The 17596-nt window shown below is 53.7% G+C and overlaps 6 protein-coding genes across 6 annotated transcripts; 4 read left to right on the top strand and 2 right to left on the bottom strand.

Annotated features, from left to right (window-relative positions):
• Nucleotides 1-464: 464 nt before the first annotated feature.
• On the top strand, nt 465-2161 carry CONPUDRAFT_162763 (uncharacterized protein; the record flags this gene model as incomplete). Its single annotated transcript, XM_007766845.1, has 3 exons — nt 465-735; nt 786-809; nt 869-2161. The coding sequence occupies exons 1-3, from the start codon at nt 709-711 to the stop codon at nt 2159-2161; spliced, it is 1344 nt and encodes a 447-aa protein (XP_007765035.1). The 5' UTR covers nt 465-708.
• A 387-nt stretch (nt 2162-2548) lies between these two features.
• On the top strand, nt 2549-6899 carry CONPUDRAFT_87988 (DNA repair protein; the record flags this gene model as incomplete). The annotated part of the gene is made up of 9 exons (XM_007766844.1): nt 2549-2812; nt 2837-2995; nt 3064-3161; nt 3226-4269; nt 4324-4383; nt 4440-4663; nt 4723-5060; nt 5125-5283; nt 5337-6899. 9 exons carry the CDS (start codon nt 2549-2551, stop codon nt 6897-6899), a joined length of 3909 nt encoding a protein of 1302 aa, XP_007765034.1.
• A 150-nt stretch (nt 6900-7049) lies between these two features.
• CONPUDRAFT_150397 (S-adenosyl-L-methionine-dependent methyltransferase) lies at nt 7050-7915 on the bottom strand (the record flags this gene model as incomplete). Its single annotated transcript, XM_007766843.1, has 3 exons — nt 7050-7391; nt 7458-7654; nt 7735-7915. The coding sequence occupies 3 exons, from the start codon at nt 7913-7915 to the stop codon at nt 7050-7052; spliced, it is 720 nt and encodes a 239-aa protein (XP_007765033.1).
• Nucleotides 7916-8157: 242 nt separating this feature from the next.
• On the bottom strand, nt 8158-9389 carry CONPUDRAFT_118520 (S-adenosyl-L-methionine-dependent methyltransferase). Its single transcript, XM_007766842.1, has 4 exons — nt 9271-9389; nt 9014-9199; nt 8787-8965; nt 8158-8720 (listed from the first exon to the last, which is right to left on the bottom strand). Exons 1-4 carry the CDS (start codon nt 9293-9295, stop codon nt 8286-8288), a joined length of 825 nt encoding a protein of 274 aa, XP_007765032.1. The 5' UTR covers nt 9296-9389; the 3' UTR covers nt 8158-8285.
• A 319-nt stretch (nt 9390-9708) lies between these two features.
• Nucleotides 9709-11031, top strand: CONPUDRAFT_70361 (uncharacterized protein; the record flags this gene model as incomplete). Its single annotated transcript, XM_007766010.1, has 2 exons — nt 9709-9711; nt 9766-11031. The coding sequence occupies 2 exons, from the start codon at nt 9709-9711 to the stop codon at nt 11029-11031; spliced, it is 1269 nt and encodes a 422-aa protein (XP_007764200.1).
• Nucleotides 11032-14284: 3253 nt separating this feature from the next.
• On the top strand, nt 14285-17153 carry CONPUDRAFT_162758 (uncharacterized protein). Its single transcript, XM_007766841.1, has 4 exons — nt 14285-14294; nt 14350-14884; nt 14949-16108; nt 16169-17153. Exons 3-4 carry the CDS (start codon nt 14951-14953, stop codon nt 17075-17077), a joined length of 2067 nt encoding a protein of 688 aa, XP_007765031.1. The 5' UTR covers nt 14285-14294; nt 14350-14884; nt 14949-14950; the 3' UTR covers nt 17078-17153.
• Nucleotides 17154-17596: the final 443 nt, after the last annotated feature.

Here is a 17596-nt window from a genome sequence, read left to right as displayed (position 1 = left end):
AGTCAAAATCTCACGAACAAGGTAAATCCTTCAGTTCTGTACGTTCGCACGGTTCTGCATTACCCGCCTGCCCTAAGCTCGGGTTTCCGTCACGACTGGGCGCTCTTTGACCTTGGTCATTGCTTCACTAGTCACTGCACCCATGCATCCGCAAACGACTTGTGTATTTCTCCCTCAGATGGAAAAGGAAGCAAAGTGTGGGTCATGTGGGTATGCACTCTATGTGTCCCCTGGCCTAGTGTAGTCCTCGCGACTGCACTTGGAGTCTGTATGTAGAGGCAAGGACTCAAACGCCGCGATCAGCGGCCGCGCTACAACTCTGCCACAGCTATGATCTATGGTATGAGAGAGCGCTTCGTCTTTATTTGTAAATGAACTCTTCCTTTGCAGCTTCGCCGCTCTTCGTGTGTAAGAGAAAGGGAGGGAGGGAGGTTCTATATTTATACGGCGCGTAAAACGCGAAAGAAGGTTAATCGCCGCTCGTCGCCGGAAAGATTAGGAGAGTATCTCAAAACGCCCGCCAATGAAGTTGTGACCACGTTACGGTCACCACACGTATTTTTTGCCGAAACGTTTTATGCTCGCTCATGCAACGTGCATCGGTTGATACCTGACCGCGTCTCAGAGACTACTAGGTTCTGGCTCGCCGACGGGAACATCCTCAGAGACCGTTTGAAGGATCAACTTGGATAGGACTTGCGACGCGCTATGGCATTCAACAGAGACGCACAGTTTGTACGTGGAAATTTACCCGAAGTGAGCCCTGGCTGACTGCCTTCACTTAGATTGCTAGTCTTACTGCGGTTGATGTAAGCGCTTTGAGGGCACCTCTCTTGATCCGTCGAGATTAATGGACACTGGTAAACAGTTTCAGATCCAGACACCTTTGACACCCTGCCTTGCATCAAACCATAACACCATGTTAGCTGTCGAGAAGAGTCAGCTTCGCGACACCGACGTAAAGTTCTCAGCGAGTGTTGTCCGGCTCGATTCTCTCGTAGCCCAGGTTCACAACCCCAAGACCAAGTTGCAGGACGCGAAGACAGAGCCCGTAGGACTCTTATCATCCATACGCTGCGTGCCAGATGACGTCCTTTTCATCATCTTCGAGTACACTCGGTGTGGATCTCACTTCAATTTCATACAATCCCTCTTCCTCTCACACGTCTGTCGACACTGGAGGGCTGTCGCGATCAGTATGCCCAAGCTATGGACGCATGTACACTTCAACGCCAGTCCGTCCAACTCGGCCACGCGCTCTGCTCGCTGCCCGGGGCTATTCTCGTGGTGTCGTTTTCTCCCAATGCACATTCATGTCCGTTACATCAACGAAGAAGGTCTCGGAGGACTTGCAGCGAGTGGTATCGACGCTTTCAAGACCACCTGCAAGGCTTTGGAGATTGACTATCACGGTGACCGTGTCTTGTGGGACGGTCTAGAAGAGTGCCTTTATGACCTACCCAATTTGAAGTCCCTATCCGTCGTCAACTGCAGCGTTGAAGACAGACGTAGTGGCAACCAAACGCACTTCTGTCTGGATAAGACCCGGGTCTCAAACTTGCACGTCATGTTTACTGGTCACGGTGATGAAACACGTCAAGAGGCGCTCCACCTTGGTGCACACGTCAGTTTGCAGTCGTCCAACCTGCGCAAACTGATATTGGACTTCCGGGCCAAGAACGGCTTCTTAACTATGAGTTCATCCTGGGTCCTTTTTTCAGGTGCCCCCGATCTCCTCCCTCGCTTGGAGGAGCTATATCTCTTTTCGCCTTGCTTTGAACGTCGGCGCTTTGGAACATCACAGATCGTTTTACCCAGAGGGTCAGCAACGTATCGCCGACTCCGGGTTTTCGTCGTTAGTGTCACGTGGGATCGCGAGCTAGAACACCTTTTCAACGCTTTGGTTCTGCCGGACCTGTCCGAGTTTTCTTTTTGTGCTGCTCGGGAAGGAAGACCCGAACCTGTAATTTTTAAGGCTCTTTTTGCTCGCTCGCGGTGCCCTCTACGGAAGATTAGCACGGTTGACGGGCGTCGTCACGGGTGGGCAGAGAGCTGGGTTCAGGATATGAGAGAATTTTATCCAGATCTTCAGTTAGTTAGTACCAAGCTTGACCAGCCGTCAGATATGGATCAGCTCAAAGAGGAACAATGGTTCCAGTAGCGTAGATAAACATAGACTCGATTGCAGCGTACTCGTACACTTCTACGCTGGCATATGGTACCCGAACAATCACTGTGACGTCGCCAGTCATAAACGGACCTGGAAACAGGATTTTGTGTGTCTTGGTTTCCAGGAATCCTCAACGTATGATTTTATCTAATGCAATGACCTTGCATCCACCACGATGTTGCTGGTTTACGTTGAAGTGCCGAATTAGCCCCTATAGCGGCGGAACAAACAAAGTGACAAAGCACCCAAACACGTCGACTCGTGTCCACTTTGGGTATTCCTCCTTTTCTCCCAACTCATTGCAGAATCCTCAATCTCAACCTTGTCGCGTATCATACTCATTGAAACCGTCATGTTCTTGGACTGACCCCGACATTCATGGTCTCGCAAGGAACACAGACTTTCCCGTCAGCAAGCAACTCTTCCTCAGCGCTATACGACCCCGACGACCCCGAGTTTCTCGAAATCCTCCAGTCCGCCGTTCTATCGGGCGATGACATCCCACAAACTACCGCCGGCAATGATGGAAAGGGTAGCGATGGTGTCTCTAAGAAGTCGAATCCAGCCGAACCTGTCAAGACCAGAGGCAAGAAGCGCGAAAGGGAGGAAGGTGATACGCACGCGGGTGGAAGAGATGTCATCGTCAGCGAAGGCGACTATGCACAGACATTTGATGACGGTACCGAGGTCTATGGAGAGGCTCACTTCGGCAACTTCGGCGAGTACATGCGACGCAAGCGCGCAAAGCTTCAGATACAGAATGCGCAGATGATAGGGAAGAAGGACGGGGTGAAGAGCGGGATATTCACTGGGATAGCGATATATGTGAGTGCTCTGATTCCCAGCTGATCAATCAACCTGCCATTTTCACTTCCACGTTGACACCATCGAAGGTCAATGGATATACCACGCCATCAGTCCAAACTTTGCGCAAGCTAGTCATAGAATATGGGGGCGTGTTTCAGCCCTACCTAGACGCAAAGGGCATAGTGTATGTATACATTTTTGCCTAATCACTCGCTGTTGGAATGCGGATATCGCTAATTTATTGACAGGACGCACATCATTACCTGCTCCTTGACCCCCGCCAAGGTTCGCGAGTTCAAGAACATGAAGGTCGTGAGACCCGAATGGATCACGGATAGCATCAAAGCGGGGACGCTACTACCTTGGCGTGATTACATCTTCCAGGCCAGCGGACAGGGTCGAGCGCTGGTGACCCAAGGGGCGAAGAACACCCAGCAGCAGCGATCGCTGGAAGAGACGTCCACTCAGGCTCAGAATCAACCAAAAGCATCCTCTACAGGCATCGCTGGTGCAGGGGCAGTCCCTGCTACTGCAGCGTCGAAGGCACCTAAACCACTCCAGCGTGAGGCGGCATCTACAAGAGCAGGTCCCTCGTTAGTGTCAAGGTCATCAACATCTCCTATCAAGACGAGCGCAGCAACAGCTGGTCCCTCAAAGACGGCTCCGCAAGACCTGGACTCACTATTCACCACCGACCCTGCCCGTGAGGCTGACGCGCGTCGCGTCCCCGGCTATGCGACGCACGAGTCCAATCTCAATGCTCAACGCGTGATGGCCGATCCGGCATGGCGCGCTGCGCACACATCGGCCGCGCCCGACTTCATCGAGGGCTACTACAAGAACTCGCGCCTGCACCACCTTTCGAGCTGGAAGGCCGAGCTTCGCTCGTTGGTCGCGCAGGCACAGGAGAGAGCTGAGCGAGACGGGTTCGCTATTGGACTGGAGGGGACCGCTGCTGAAGACACAGAAGATACTATCATGGCCGATGTCGATGGTGCGGGAGGGGGCGGTGACTCAGGTGGCGGAGGCGTGAGCATGATGGGTGCTGAGCTTGTGCTTCGGTCACCCAGCAAGAAGAGCAAGGGGAAGGGGAAGGAAATCGGACGCGTCATCATGCACTGCGACTTTGATGCGTTCTTCGTCTCGGCTGGGCTTATCGAAAGGCCTCACTTGCGTGGGACACCTGTTGTTGTTTGTCATTCGCAGGGTGGGCAGGGTGGAGGGTCTAGCACCAGCGAGATTGCTAGTGCGAGCTACGAGGCGCGGAAGTTTGGAATTAAGAGCGGGATGAGGTGAGCTGTACATGACATTCCTTTTCGGTGTGTTACTAATGGTATTATCGTCAGTCTGCAACAAGCGAGGAAGCTGTGTCCGGACGTGCAAACTATGCCTTATGAGTTTGAGAAGTTAGTCGTTGCTCTGAATGTATCATATCATTTGTTGTGTACTGACGGCCATCGAGATACAAGCAGATTTCTCTTCAGTTTTACACCATCCTCATGCGGTATGCAAACGACTTACAGGCCGTTTCCGTGGACGAGGCTCTTGTTGATGTCTCCACGGCGGTGGCTACGCTCAGAGGAGATCTCACTCGTTCCGGTGCTCCGGGTAGCGCTACAAGGGACTACGCGAAGGAGTTGGCTGAGACTATCAGGTCAAAGGTCAGACGACTCACGGACTGTGAAGGCATGCACACGTCACTCCTTCGTCTTGCTTACTCAACTAATTGCGTGGTATCTATCCAGTGAGCGTTGGTATCGGCGAGAACATCCTTCTCGCCCGCCTCGCAACCCGACGCGCCAAACCCGCAGGGTCCTTCCATCTACACGCGACCGATGTCTCCGAATACCTTGCCCCCCTCGACATTCGTGACTTGCATGGCTTCGGATATCACCTTCGTCAGAAAGCTCAGCAAAAGCTCGGCGCGACAGACCTAGGCACACTCATGAAGAAGAGTAAGGGACAGCTATGTGCAGCGCTCGGCCCTGGTACAGGCGAGGTGTTGTATAAAGCGCTAAGAGGTGTGGACGAAAGGCCGCTGGAGTCGGATAAGCCGAGGAAGTCGGTTTCGTGCGATATTAATGTGAGGGACTAGTCAGATTTGCGGCACCTCATTTGTGCTGACGTCGCTCTGCTCCTTCTCACAGTACGGCATCCGCTTCCAGGATGTCCAACAGGCTGAGGCGTTCATCCGAAATATGGCAGTGGAAGTTTCCCATCGGTTGGATGCTATTAACATGCGTGGTCGATCGTTGACACTCAAGATCATGAAGCGCGATCCCAGCGCTCCTGTCGAAGCCCCAAAGGTGTGTACTGATCAAATGTTACATCCCATAGATGATACATAACAGCGTATCAGTTCCTTGGCCATGGTCTTTGCGAGACCTTTAACAAGCAAGCGCCACTCGGTGACGCCCAAGGACGCGCGACCAGCTCTCCAGAGCACATAGCAGAACAAGCCTTGTGTCTGTTGAAAGCCCTCGCGTTTGATCCGAAGGAGCTACGCGGGGTCGCGATACAGATTACGAAACTCGAGAGTACGTCTGGTGGCGCCACCAGCGCTGCTCCTGGCCAGGGGAAACTGCTGTTTCAGCCGAATCAGAAAGCGGGATCTGTCAGTCCTACGAAACCTATGGATGGAGCTCCAACTGCTTCGACATCCAAGACATTTCCACAGCAACAGCAGCAGGCGCGCTTCAAGACTCCTCCGCCTCCGCCTCCTCGTCAACCGAGCCCTGAAGCCAAGCTGCCACCAAATCAAGGTAATCAAACTACAAACGAGTTTGATCTGCCCTCTTTCTCGCAAGTTGATCGATCCGTCTTCGATGCTCTACCTGCGAGTATTCGGAGTGAGCTCAATTCCGAGTACGAGCGCCGTTCTCGCTCGCGGTCCGTCTCTCGCCCTAGATCACCTTTCACTGGGGCATCAGTGTCTCCTGAAAAGCGTTCGACAGGCTTACTTCCTCCGGCTTTTGGTGCAGGTGATCCTATAAAACCGCGTATCTTCGTCAAAGGTATCAAGCCGAATGTAAACGTGAAGCAGATTACCCGTCAGCTCAGACCGCATAATCGCACCTCCATCTCTCCACGCAAGAACAGCCTTTTTGCTCCCCGTGGTCGGGGCGGCGGCGCGAGCACCCGCGGTACCGGTTTTTACGGCAGAGGAAGAGGCACAAGCTTCAAAAGAGGCGGAGGCGGCTACATCGGCTGGGTCACACCCCCGAAGAAGAACCGTGGCGTGAAGTCGCTCGCTCCAACGGACGACGAGCTGCGCGCGCTCGCCATCGAGCCGGAGGTGTACCACGCGCTCCCGTACAACGTCCAGCGCGAGCAGCTCGTCACCGCCCGTCACCTCGCAGCGGGCGGGGAGATCGAGGCGCCGCGCGTGATCAAGGACCGGAAACGCAAGGTGCGCGCGATCCCGAAGATGCCGCCGCCGTATGGGAAGCACGAGGAGAGGCCGACGCTCAAGAGGCAGGTCGTTGTTGTCAGACCGGATGGCCCGGACGGCGAGAAGAAGAAGGAGGAAAAGGTCAAGGTGGCTGTGGGCGATGTGGGCGATGTGCTAGGGATGCTCGATGTGTGGGTGAAGGGGTGCCAGCATACGATGCCGCAGGACGGGGACATCGAGCGGTTTGGCAAGTTCGTTGAGCGGTGCGTGGATGCTGGTGACAACGGGATGCAGAGGGCTGTGAAGGTCCTCAGGGGCTGGCTTGTGATCCTCCGGCGGGTTTGGGGTATATATGAGAACATTGAGTTACTGGAGGACAGCGAGGATGAAGATGACGACGATGTTTTCAAGGTCGGCAATACGGAGGATGAGGCGCGGGCTAAGGCTTGGTGGGAGGCATTTCAAACGATTAAGACGCGCGCAGATGTTGCGGCGAGGAAACGGTTTGGTGGGAAGCTCTCGATCGCGTGATACCTTCTAGCGTGGTCGCCAGAAAATCTTACCCGGTCATCTGTATGAAATCGTCGCATATATATGTGCTATCTTATTCATTAATTTATGTACTCCAGCTGTAGAAAGAAAATGAAGACTTTCACAATACGACGCTCGTAAGTGATCGTGCTACACTGCTGGACGGTCTCCTCGTGCGACAAATAGCGTGACGTATCGGCCATGGATATGCACGCGTACCTGCTTGCGGTCCGAGCGCGACAACGAGAAGTTCTTCAATCCAGCAGAGGCGAAAGCACTGCTCATTTGGTTTTCAGATAATCCATGTATGTAGGGAACCATACGAATCACTTCCTCCGGTTGGATAGCCGTCTCAGGATGAACATCGGGCTCTTCTCCAGGATCGAGGACGAGCATATCGACTACAAGGAGGGAACCGCCCGGGTTGAGCCGTTCGTACAGGATCTCGGTGACAGCGTCGATATCGTCAAAATGGTGGTACGAGGCTGCGCACTGGGAATGGACGGGTGGTCAACCTGGAGTGTGTACTGGATTCTCGTAAGAAAGGACAGAGCTCACGGTTATGATGTCAAACTTCTGACCACCTAGGGCACCCGGATCCGCAATAAGATCCACAGCGCGAGCGGAAATCTCTTTTCCGGGAGAATTCGACTGCAGCTGAGCAGCCATCTTGTTGTATTCGTCGATCATTCCGGAGCTAATGTCGACGCCGAGAACGCTCTTCGCATGCAGCAAGAGCACCTGCGACACTAAGCCTGCCATATATCATAGTCAGTTAGTCCTCACGTTGCAAAGATGCAGGGAGATAACAGTAAGCGCAAAGGCTCGGACGTACCCGTTCCACAGGCAAAGTCGAGCACCGACGTTTGATCCGGCTTGAACAGATTCCCATGCGTGCGAAGGATCTCGTTTGCCATGCTCTGCGCCCGGTGTCGATTATCGTGCTGTTCATTGAAATCGCTAGCAGAGCCGTCGAAGTAAGCCTTGTTGGCATGGCTGACATCTTGCTCGCTCATGGTGCTCGACGATGGGAGAAAGTGAGTATGGGAGGAGGCGGAGTGTGGACGGCGGGCCCCTCTGTTCTCCTATATCTCAGGCCCGAGTCGTCATGAGATCGTCGTACTGTCGTTATTCTTTGCACTGTCCTCGTGGCGGCTCGGTGTCTGATGCGTACCTGACGGCCTTCGTCCTGGGTACGGCATTAAGATTCGAACTAAAACAGAAGACCTTCAAGGAACACCTAGTGATGCTGAGATTAGCAACTTTCCAGAACATTTTGACAGGTTCTTACATACGTATGTTACATTTGCCGTAAAGTAACAGTGATACATCACCAAGATAATTTCTGCATTAACGTTACGTCTTATTCAACTGCCCTACAGGTAATCAATCCGCCGGAGGGGCGTCGCGCTTGACATTGCCACGAGCTACGAAGAGCCTTACATGTCGACCATGCATGGTTATCTGCGCTGAGCTGCTAGTGGCTTTCATGGAGAATTCCTCTAGGCCGGCAGCCTTGAAAGTGCGTTCCATATCTTCTTTGGAGAACCCACCACGATGAGCGACGATATGGTGCACTTCTTTGGGGAAGAGATCGGCATGCCCACGAACTGGAGCATGAGCGTGCTGGTGGGCTTGACTGCCATCATGATGTCCGTGATGATGATCGCCGTCATGTGCAAGCGACGGATTCCCGTCGTCCGAGGCAGATTCAGGCTTGACAAGGTCGGCAACTAGGAGGGATCCACCGGGCTTGAGATGGGCGACCAAAGAACGCGTGTACGCATCGACGTCCTCAAAGTGATGGTAGGCGGATGCACACTAATCATGATAGAAAGCGGTGGGTTGTAAGTGGGGGTCGTCCACGTCAAGGAAAAAATAACATACAACGACGATGTCGAACTTTTCACCGAGCATATTAGGTTCTTCAAGAAGGTTGACACACCGAGCTGATATATCTCTACCAGAACCGGCGAATGTCTTGTTATACTCGTCAACCATTGCCTGGCTGATATCAACGCCGACGATTCGCTTCGTGTAGTCCTGAAGCGCCTTGGAGATGAGACCTATCGCCGCATAAGAAGTGTTAAATCTTCTCATTGGATGAAACTAACCTGTGCCACACGCAAAATCCATCATGGTCATTGTCGGCTCCTTGTCTGATGCGAATAGGTCTGCATAGGCCGTGAAGAGAGATACGAGCACCTTGACATGTTGGTCGACGTTCGGGCGCTGGTTATAGGATTGGGCCGATTCGTTGAAGAAAGCTTCGTTGGTAGAAGCGAAGTTCAACGGTGCCTCTATAATAGATCGTACGAAATTCTCGACCTCAGGACTGCATCAGCGAATGCCGAAGAGGACAGAGGCTTACCAGAAAGTCTGTTTTGCTCTGTCATCTTCAGGACAGAGCTCGCACTTTATGGCTTCAACCTCCAACTTGAAATGAACTGGGTGATCTGAAGCGACAGATAGCAATCCGTCTCACGACGCAGGACGACGCACTCATCGTTAACGTTTGCTGTTGTGTACAGTTATATGTAGCGGGGAAAACAGATGCCGATATTAGGCATGTGACTCCGCCCTTTGCGGAGTTGGATATTTTGAAGAGGAGCTGTTTTTGGAGTGGCTGGTTCGAGAAGTTGACCGCCTCAAATTTTGTAAACAGTAATAAACGCCTTTGAAAAGTCTGCACACGGAAGGCTAGATTCAGTCCCATCAGAGCCTTCAGAGACAAGCATCTTCCAGCGGTTATCTCTGAGCTCAGAAGTCTGACTGCAGCCCGTCGTCTGAATTACTACCCTGTCTTGCTATGGTACGTCCTCTCGTCTGAACAGCTCAACGCGTACTAAGAATTTGTCGTATCTAGGATCATCTCTTAGACGTCATTGAACCAGAAGTCACCTCATCTCCGACACTACCACCAGAGCTGTGGATGCAAATATTTGACATCTCGACATTCGTCAACGATGTGTTCGTGCCAGAGATCTACGACTATACGTCGGCCTATTATCCCGTTCACCCCCCGGAGGACGTCCCATTCAAGTTGCCCTTGGAAGTGTCTCTTTTGACTCGCCGGTCCCTCCCCTTAGTCTCTAAATCATGGTACAAGCTTTCGATACGCTTCCTCTACAAGTCGCTGCGTGTCTACAGTACCTCGACCTTCAGGTCGCTGGCGGCAACTCTGCAAAAGTCGAAGGATCATCCGACGTTCATCGATACCGCGCTTGGACTTTTCGTCCATCGTCTAGACGTCGAATTCCCAGATCGGCACGAGCTAGGGGAGAGAGGTACTGTGGCCGATATCTCCTTCGTCTTTGAGATTCTTTCCCAGATCATCCGCTTCTCCCCCAACCTCTCCATCGTCGATTTCAGGACAACATCAGTGAAACTTGTGGATCACGTCGTTCCAAATTGCATTGTTGATGCTCTGTGTTCCCATGGAGCCTCACTCAGAGTCGTGGACCTGTCTTCGTTTCTCATGAGAACCTCTCCTTCTCAAATCAAAGCACTATGCAGCGCGACACCCCATCTTCGTTCGTTATCCTTACATACGTGGGCAGGAGAACCTCGAGCATTGACGGCTGAGGCCGCAACACTTCCGCCGATGCCTTACCTCACGAATTTCGCCTTCGCCTTTGGTGGCGAAGGGGCCGACCTCATCATGCCACGTAAAAACTTCCCCTCGCTCCGTCACTTGTACTGCGGATGTTGCAGAAGCTGGGAGACTAAATGGGAGACCCTTCTCCAGATTTTCGGTTCCCAACTCACGTCCGTCCAAATGGGGACGAATACGTTCTTCTTCATTGATCTCGTCGGTGAAATGCAGTGCCTTATGTCTCTCTGTCCCCGCCTAGAACGTCTTACGCTAAACCTCCCGGGCATGTGCAAACTTCCCCTGGTCGAGCTCCCAGCGATCCGTATTTCAGCAATCAGACCTCCTACACTGGAGGACCAGAACTATTCCTCCTTTTGGCCCTCACTTGACGCCCTGTACCAACACAACCAGTCAATCCAGTCTATCGAGTTCGTTGTTCACCCGGACAGCAAACACGGCAGAAAAGTAGCCGAAGCGATTGAGAGATATCCTCATGTCCCTATCGTGAACCGCTGGAACGACTTGTTTCCACCGTAAATGATGAGCGAGGCGGTCTTCTCGGGTAAGGCTTAACCGCCTCTAAGTCAGATGGAGAACTAATTCATCCTTTCTTCTTACAGAAATGTGCTGGTAGAAGGTACACACCCGGCTGCAGTTTACTACCTTCGGAGCTGCCTTTACGTTTGGTCTGTTGTATGATTATTCAGAATCCTTCTTGCCGCAAATCCTACTTGACAGTGCCTTGTACTGTGTAACGCGTTTCTTGCATGTATGACACACTCGAATGAAGATAAAACATATTCTAGAGATGTCCCACTCTAACGTTCCGAACCCTGACTCCTCAGTGTTATCATTCAAACATCTCATCCCACCAAATTCAGTGACCTCGGCCATCATCCTCTCCGCCGTTGCCTCACCCTCTCGAACACGTACCCCGCTCCCGGACGCCTATCACAACTCTCCATTCGCATCGACACCGTCTAACTGCATCCCCAGGTGCTGGCTCCGTGCCCCTCGGAGGCTCGGACACGCTCCTCAACCGGCGGCATCTCCATTTCTGTCTCCAACGCACCAGGCCGCAGATCCGCATCTGAGACACGGGCCCCATTCAATTTTACCTTTCTCGGGAGCCAGCTCGAGGCTCGGTGCAACGGCCAATTTGCGCCGACCCACACCATATTTATATTGCGACGCGACATTAATATTGGATGGGTCACGCATGGGCTGGCGCAGGCCGATAATGGGTAAGCGTGCATTCTTCGTGGATGGTGGTATTAAGGGAGACATTTATTTTTCTTTCTTTCTAGCGTAACGCTGAGCACGGACCTTGGGTAGTTTTGGCACCGTCCATTCAATGGGTTGTGCGGGAACGTCACGACGGTAACGTCCGTTTTCCCGCGGACTCGGGGTTGCGAACGCTCGAGGGCGGCTGGCGTTGAATTCGAGTCTCATGTTAGTATGACGGTCGACCCAGGGGGTAGAATTCAGGGTCCAAGACGATCTGTTCTAAGCGTATTGGTCCTGGACCTAGAGATCCGATTTCGTCACGATTCTATGCGTGTTTGAGTGCTGTAGATCGCCACTTTGTGGCCCTATCCGCGCAGCTCGGACCGGACATCGCCGTCGTCTGGCGACCTTCGAGGTGGCTAGTAGCAGAGCTATCCCCGGAAGGTTTACCGCCGGATCTTTGGCTCTCTTTCCTCGACATGTGGAGCGCGAAGAACCGGGTAAATTTATTGCCACCACATGACGAGTATTCGAACCACAATGTGCTCCTGCGTTTATACCGGCGGCAGGGGTCTTACGCTCCGAGAACCGCGATGCTGGATGTATGGACTATGTCACGATGTCGGAGTTAGGACTGTGTTGGACTAGTACGGCGAGCCGTTCGATTCGGATTACAGAATCTAGTCACCCTGTAGACACTGCTATGTAACGGAGAACATAGAATGGATAACCATGAATATGTACCTCGTTTGCGTAGAAAACCGCCCAGGTCCGGTAATGTTGATAGAAATATGTGTGAACGAGCAGCGACAAGCTGTCTAAGGCACTGTTTGTAGTTTACTGTAAAGCGCATACTTTCACAAGGAGAAACATCCGCGGACTTCTTGAGTGCCCTTTGAGCGGTTAACGGTTGCAAATGTGAAACCTGATCGACTGTACATAGCGGCAACGTTCATGTATACACTCATGATCGCCGCTCTGACATAGGAAGTTTGATTGAAAAATACCTCCTACTGCGCTCTAGCCTTTTCGAAGCGCAGAATTAACATGCTACGCAGCACCTACTCAGTAGCAATGGCGGGTTCTGGAATTTTTCGAAGCACAGAATGAAACAGGAGTGCAAAGTAGGAGTACATTGCGAGGCTACAAGCTTGCGGGATGTGTCAGACAAGTGTATACACAACAGCGCATCTCGTTTCCTAGTTGCCACTGTCTCCTAATGTATATCGAGTTTCTAGGCCTCTGTTACTAGAAACCATGTTATTTGCGGCGTTCATGCCTGTGCGATCTGTTTATTAGGCCTGTGCACACAATATCATCAACATTGCTGAGTTCTGATCACGAGAACCTAGGCCTCACGCCATTTGCGGTGTAAATGACCGAATGTTCTGTTCAGATTACTGCTCATCGAGAAGGCATCACACGTTCTCTTTATCCCTATTGTCTCGAACTACTTCTTGGTTCTATATCTTAGCCGGTGCTTACGCTGTTTAGGTAGCCACCTGTTCATCTAAGAAGGAAAATCAGGGTGAAGGAGGCATATGGTCTATACTCTGGGTGAGCCAAAGACTCGTCCATCCGACGCCACTAGTGCTGCTCCAGGTCGGCGGAGATGCACAATGAGAGCGCTTATTGCAAGCGCGCGCCTAACAGGCGGGTCATGCTGTCAGGCATGTTGTCTGCGTTAACTTTGAGCCCGCCTAATATTGCGATACTGATGCGAGGTGTTGAGCGGGCACCGTACTCACAGGCCGATGTTGGCCGATGCCAAACGACTGCCCTAAAAATGTCCCGCAGCGGACGAAGATCAGCCTAGCTTGGTCGAATAAGGGGAAGGTTCGGCGTCGGCTGATCGGCGGGACAGGGCGCGAAAGGGCTCGGAGCATCTAAAGCCTCGGGATCCGCGGTGCTTGTCTGTCATCAGGACGTTCGGAGGGCAGCTGGACAAAACATGGACGTTCTGCGCTTCATCCTTCAAGCTTCACGAAGACTAGCTCCCTGTCTGTTGGATAAGGTTCCGACATAGAGCACACGATTGCTCTGAAAGCGAGACAATTGAGTGCTCAGTTTGGAGAAATCGGTGGGCTGTTGCTGGTGTAGGGGTCTCCACGGTTGCCATTTGAGGCAGGTACACATACATCTGGGCAACACAGCATAGCGACGAAATGCCTAATCGGGAGTCGGTCGGGTTCGGCAGGTCCCGTCGCTAGCCAATGGCACCTGTGCCTCCAGCCTCCGTTCCAGACTCCCTCCAACTTCATCTCCATTGTTCTCGAGTAATCATTCTCATATCTCATGTCATGAGGGCTACTCCGACATCCCCTCGGGATTGTAGCTACCGATCGTATGCGCTAGCGTGCAGGCAGCAGATCGGTCATTCCTCGGTAGCCACGAAATGACGGGAACACACAGCAGAAGGAGAGCAGCAGACCAGAAACGAGCAGAAGAAGAACCTCCGTATCCGCGAAGCTGCGTGCTCATGGTAGCAGCATGGCAATCAGCCTTGCTCTTTGCTTCTTGCACGCAGCCAGCGGGGACGGTCCCTGGCACAGCATCGAAAGGCAATCAGCTTCGTGAGTTCTTCGACCACTCGTCGCAGGCTCGCGTGGAGTTCATTTCCCCTGGTAGCTCCAACGCATTGACTTCCTTTGTCTCTATCGAGCTCGCGAGGCGATGCAGCGGCGTCAGCAGCTAAGTAGAATGGTACGAGCGCCAGATTCCCGGGTGTTCGAACCGTGAAGATAGCGACGACGAATGCAGCTTATTATCAAGATATACTGTGCCCTTTCAACCGAGTTGCTGTCGGGGTTGTCGAAGGTCTGTGCATTTACGACATATGGAGAACCAAGTACCCCCTCACGACGGAGAAGTGGATGCGCATGGTACGTCATGAAGCGGGCACCCGGGCGGAGGTTTCACCCTGGTGACGCTTCCGTGCACCATCGACGGGTCGCAGGCTGTCGCGGGCGCCAAACAATAACAGGCGAGGGCGGGATGACAAAATGGCAATTACCCTGATCTCAATAATGGATCGGGTGTATGATCAAATCTGGCGGGATCTGCTAGTGATCTGCTACGATATTTTGGGCGTTTAATTATGCAGCCCATTTAGTCACTCCGCCGCGCCTATTTGCGTCGGTTCTATGACAGGTCGACGTCGCCTGTGGGTCTCTCTTTCTACCGGGACGTTGCCTCGCCTTTGCCCTGACGATCGACCTCTTATAAAGGCATGACGGGCCCCACGAATTTCGTACTTGTCCCATTTAGCCTTCCCCCCTCTCCCCGTTTTCTACCCCGCGACACCTCTCTGGCGTTCGCAGCTCCCTCTCCTCCCCCCTCCTCCCCCACTCTAGGCATGGCTCAGAATCAAGTTCACGGGTGGTGTCCTGCTCTCCTCCATCATCAGGGAGACGCTCCCGTCCCATCCTACCCCATGTCGTACTGCGAACCCCCGGCCTATGTTCCCTCCCAGTTCCCACTAGCGAGACCGACACCTTCCATTCCATCCTCTGCTGCTGCTCAGCCGTCCCTAAATTATGATACCCCACCCATCTCCACCCGCCCGCCGACACCCAACCTCCCGTCATCCTCTCAACCGTCGTCGAAACCATCTCTCACCGGCAAGGCACCATCTACCATCCGCCGTTTCTCGCGCAAGGCAGCTGACGACCCAAACTACATCCCCCGCCCGCGCAACGCCTTCATCATCTTCCGCTGCGACTATACCGAAAAGCACAAACTCGACAACGCCGCAGCTGCCGCCTGCAACAAGGATGGTAGCAGCAAGCCCAACCTCCCCGCGAAGACGCTATCCAAGCGCGCGGCGGAAGCATGGCGCGCGTTGCCCGAGGCGGCGAAAGAGGAGTGGAAGATCAGAGCCAAGCAAGAGGCGCTGGTGCACCAGGAGACGTTCCCTGAGTACAAGTTCCGCCCCGCAAAGCCCAATTCCAGGTCTACTGGCGACGCACACCCATCTCAGGTTTACGAGCAGTGCTGGGCAGCCTCTACGTTGTCACGGCCTCGACTTCAGCTTCAGTCTACCCCGGCTAGCACTTGTGCGAGCGAGGCGCCTTCCCGACACATTTCGCCCACACCTACTGAGCTCGAGGTCCTGAGCGCTGTTGATGACGGTGAAGACGCAGAGCTCCTTGCGCGGCGCCGTGCTTCGCTCCCGCCGCCTACGGCGTATCCACAATTTTTGCTGCCATCTAACTCTCTCTCGCGGAATATGCGGCGGTCTAGGTCGCTCGCAACGCATGTGTCTGGTCCGTTCCGCACGCCTGTGCGTCCGCCGCCCGTGCCTCATCCCTACGGGGCGTACTCGACGGGCAGTCTCCCGGTTGACTACACGCCGTCGCCTCTGAATTATATGTACCTTCCCACTCCAGTGAGATTCATTGTCCCGTCTGTCCGAATTTCACATGATTAACTGTTGTCTCGTATCTAGGATCCTACGTATACGTTTCCTCCCAACGATGCCTACTCGAGCCCTACTCAGAATCCCGGCGCTGCTTACCAGCCTGCCACTGTCTCGCCACTTAGCATTCACTCCGCGTACCCTCCTGTCGAGCCTCCCGAACCTCACGTGTCCCCACTCGCGCACGTTGCTACAACTTGGAACGGCCTTGCGAGCGAACCCTCTACTTCGTCTCAGGACCTCGACCTCTCCTACCCGCTAGCAGAATCGCCCTCGGACACCTCCCCGGCGTCGAACCACCTGCCGACACCAGCGAGCCCACCGATCCCTCCTCCTGCTTACACGACGCAGGCGGTCGAGCCCGTCGCAGCTCCCGCGATGGAGACGGCGGCCAAGAAACAGCTCGCGTCACCAGCTCGGTCCGAGCCTGCGCCTATCTACCGTTTTTACGAGGGCGAGGGCGAGAATGGCGCGGGGCTCCCTGGGTACGACGATACCTCGCACGCTCACGCTGCCTACACTCCTGCGGACCACGCCAACGCCAGCGGCTACGGGCTCGACCATCTCGCACCCAGCCTGTACCGCAGTCGCTCGGAGGGCTCTGTCGGCGTTGGAGCTGGATACAGCAACGGTGGCGTGGTCGACTTGACGAACTACCACACCGGCCTCATGGAGAGCGGCATCCTGCCCGGCGGGGGCATCAGCGCGTTCCGCGTCGGCGACCCCTTCGTCAGCGGCGATAACTACGGCTATGGCTACGAGTACGGCGTTGACGATGGCGGTGGCAGCTATGCCTACGCTGGCGGCGACCACGAGGACGCCGGTGGGATGTGGGGCTCGACGCTGCTGGACGAGGACTTTAGTCTCCAGAGCGGCCAGGTGGACATTCACGAGCTCATCGAGAGGCGGGACACGCCCGTCGAGTTGACGCGCCACTAGTCTGGGCCCGCGAGGCGCTGGTACGCTATGCGAGTTTTTGTTGTAGCGGTGGGCATGTGCCTATCGTAGAGTACGCCACAGAATGATCTTCATTGTTTTTTGTTTTTGTTTCCTCGTGTGTTTATACGCCTAATCTTATTGATTATACTTTAATGTAGCCATAGAATCCACATGCGCCCCTCCATCCTCTACCCTTCTCTCTCCCTCCTCCCTGCCCTTTCCTCCTCTCCACATTGCCTTTATCAGTTCATTTCCCATTTCTCCCCGCGTTGATACGTCAATATCTGCTCGTGCCCATCACCCTGATCGCGCTACCTGCCTTTAATTTACGCCCACTTCTAATGTGCCGCCTGGCTTCTTTGCTTCATCCAGGTGTGCACGAGTGACTGCTGTTTGCGCCCCCCGACACTACACCAATACGACTGCGACGCATCTTCTGTATACGACTTATTGTACATACCGAACACGCCGAGTAATGTGATTATAGTGGAGTTTGATATCGGATCTTCATTTCGTGAC

The sequence above is a fragment of the Coniophora puteana genome (assembly GCF_000271625.1).
Source record: "Coniophora puteana RWD-64-598 SS2 unplaced genomic scaffold CONPUscaffold_2, whole genome shotgun sequence".
Taxonomy (NCBI): Eukaryota; Fungi; Basidiomycota; class Agaricomycetes; order Boletales; family Coniophoraceae; genus Coniophora; species Coniophora puteana.
The sequence above is the reverse complement of the archived record's forward strand: the minus strand, read 5'-3'. Positions and strand labels throughout refer to the sequence as shown.

Excerpts from the sequence above, each read along its gene's own strand:
- CONPUDRAFT_162758 (XM_007766841.1), top strand. The coding sequence starts at position 14,951 with ATGACGGGCCCCACGAATTTCGTACTTGTCCCATTTAGCCTTCCCCCC. Across the intron at positions 16,109-16,168 it reads ATATGTACCTTCCCACTCCA|GATCCTACGTATACGTTTCC; the intron begins GTGAGATTCATT and ends TCTCGTATCTAG.
- CONPUDRAFT_118520 (XM_007766842.1), bottom strand. The coding sequence starts at position 9,295 with ATGACAGAGCAAAACAGACTTTCTG. Across the intron at positions 8,966-9,013 it reads GGATTTTGCGTGTGGCACAG|GTCTCATCTCCAAGGCGCTT; the intron begins GTTAGTTTCATC and ends ATGCGGCGATAG. Across the intron at positions 8,721-8,786 it reads AAAAGTTCGACATCGTCGTT|TGTGCATCCGCCTACCATCA; the intron begins GTATGTTATTTT and ends TATCATGATTAG.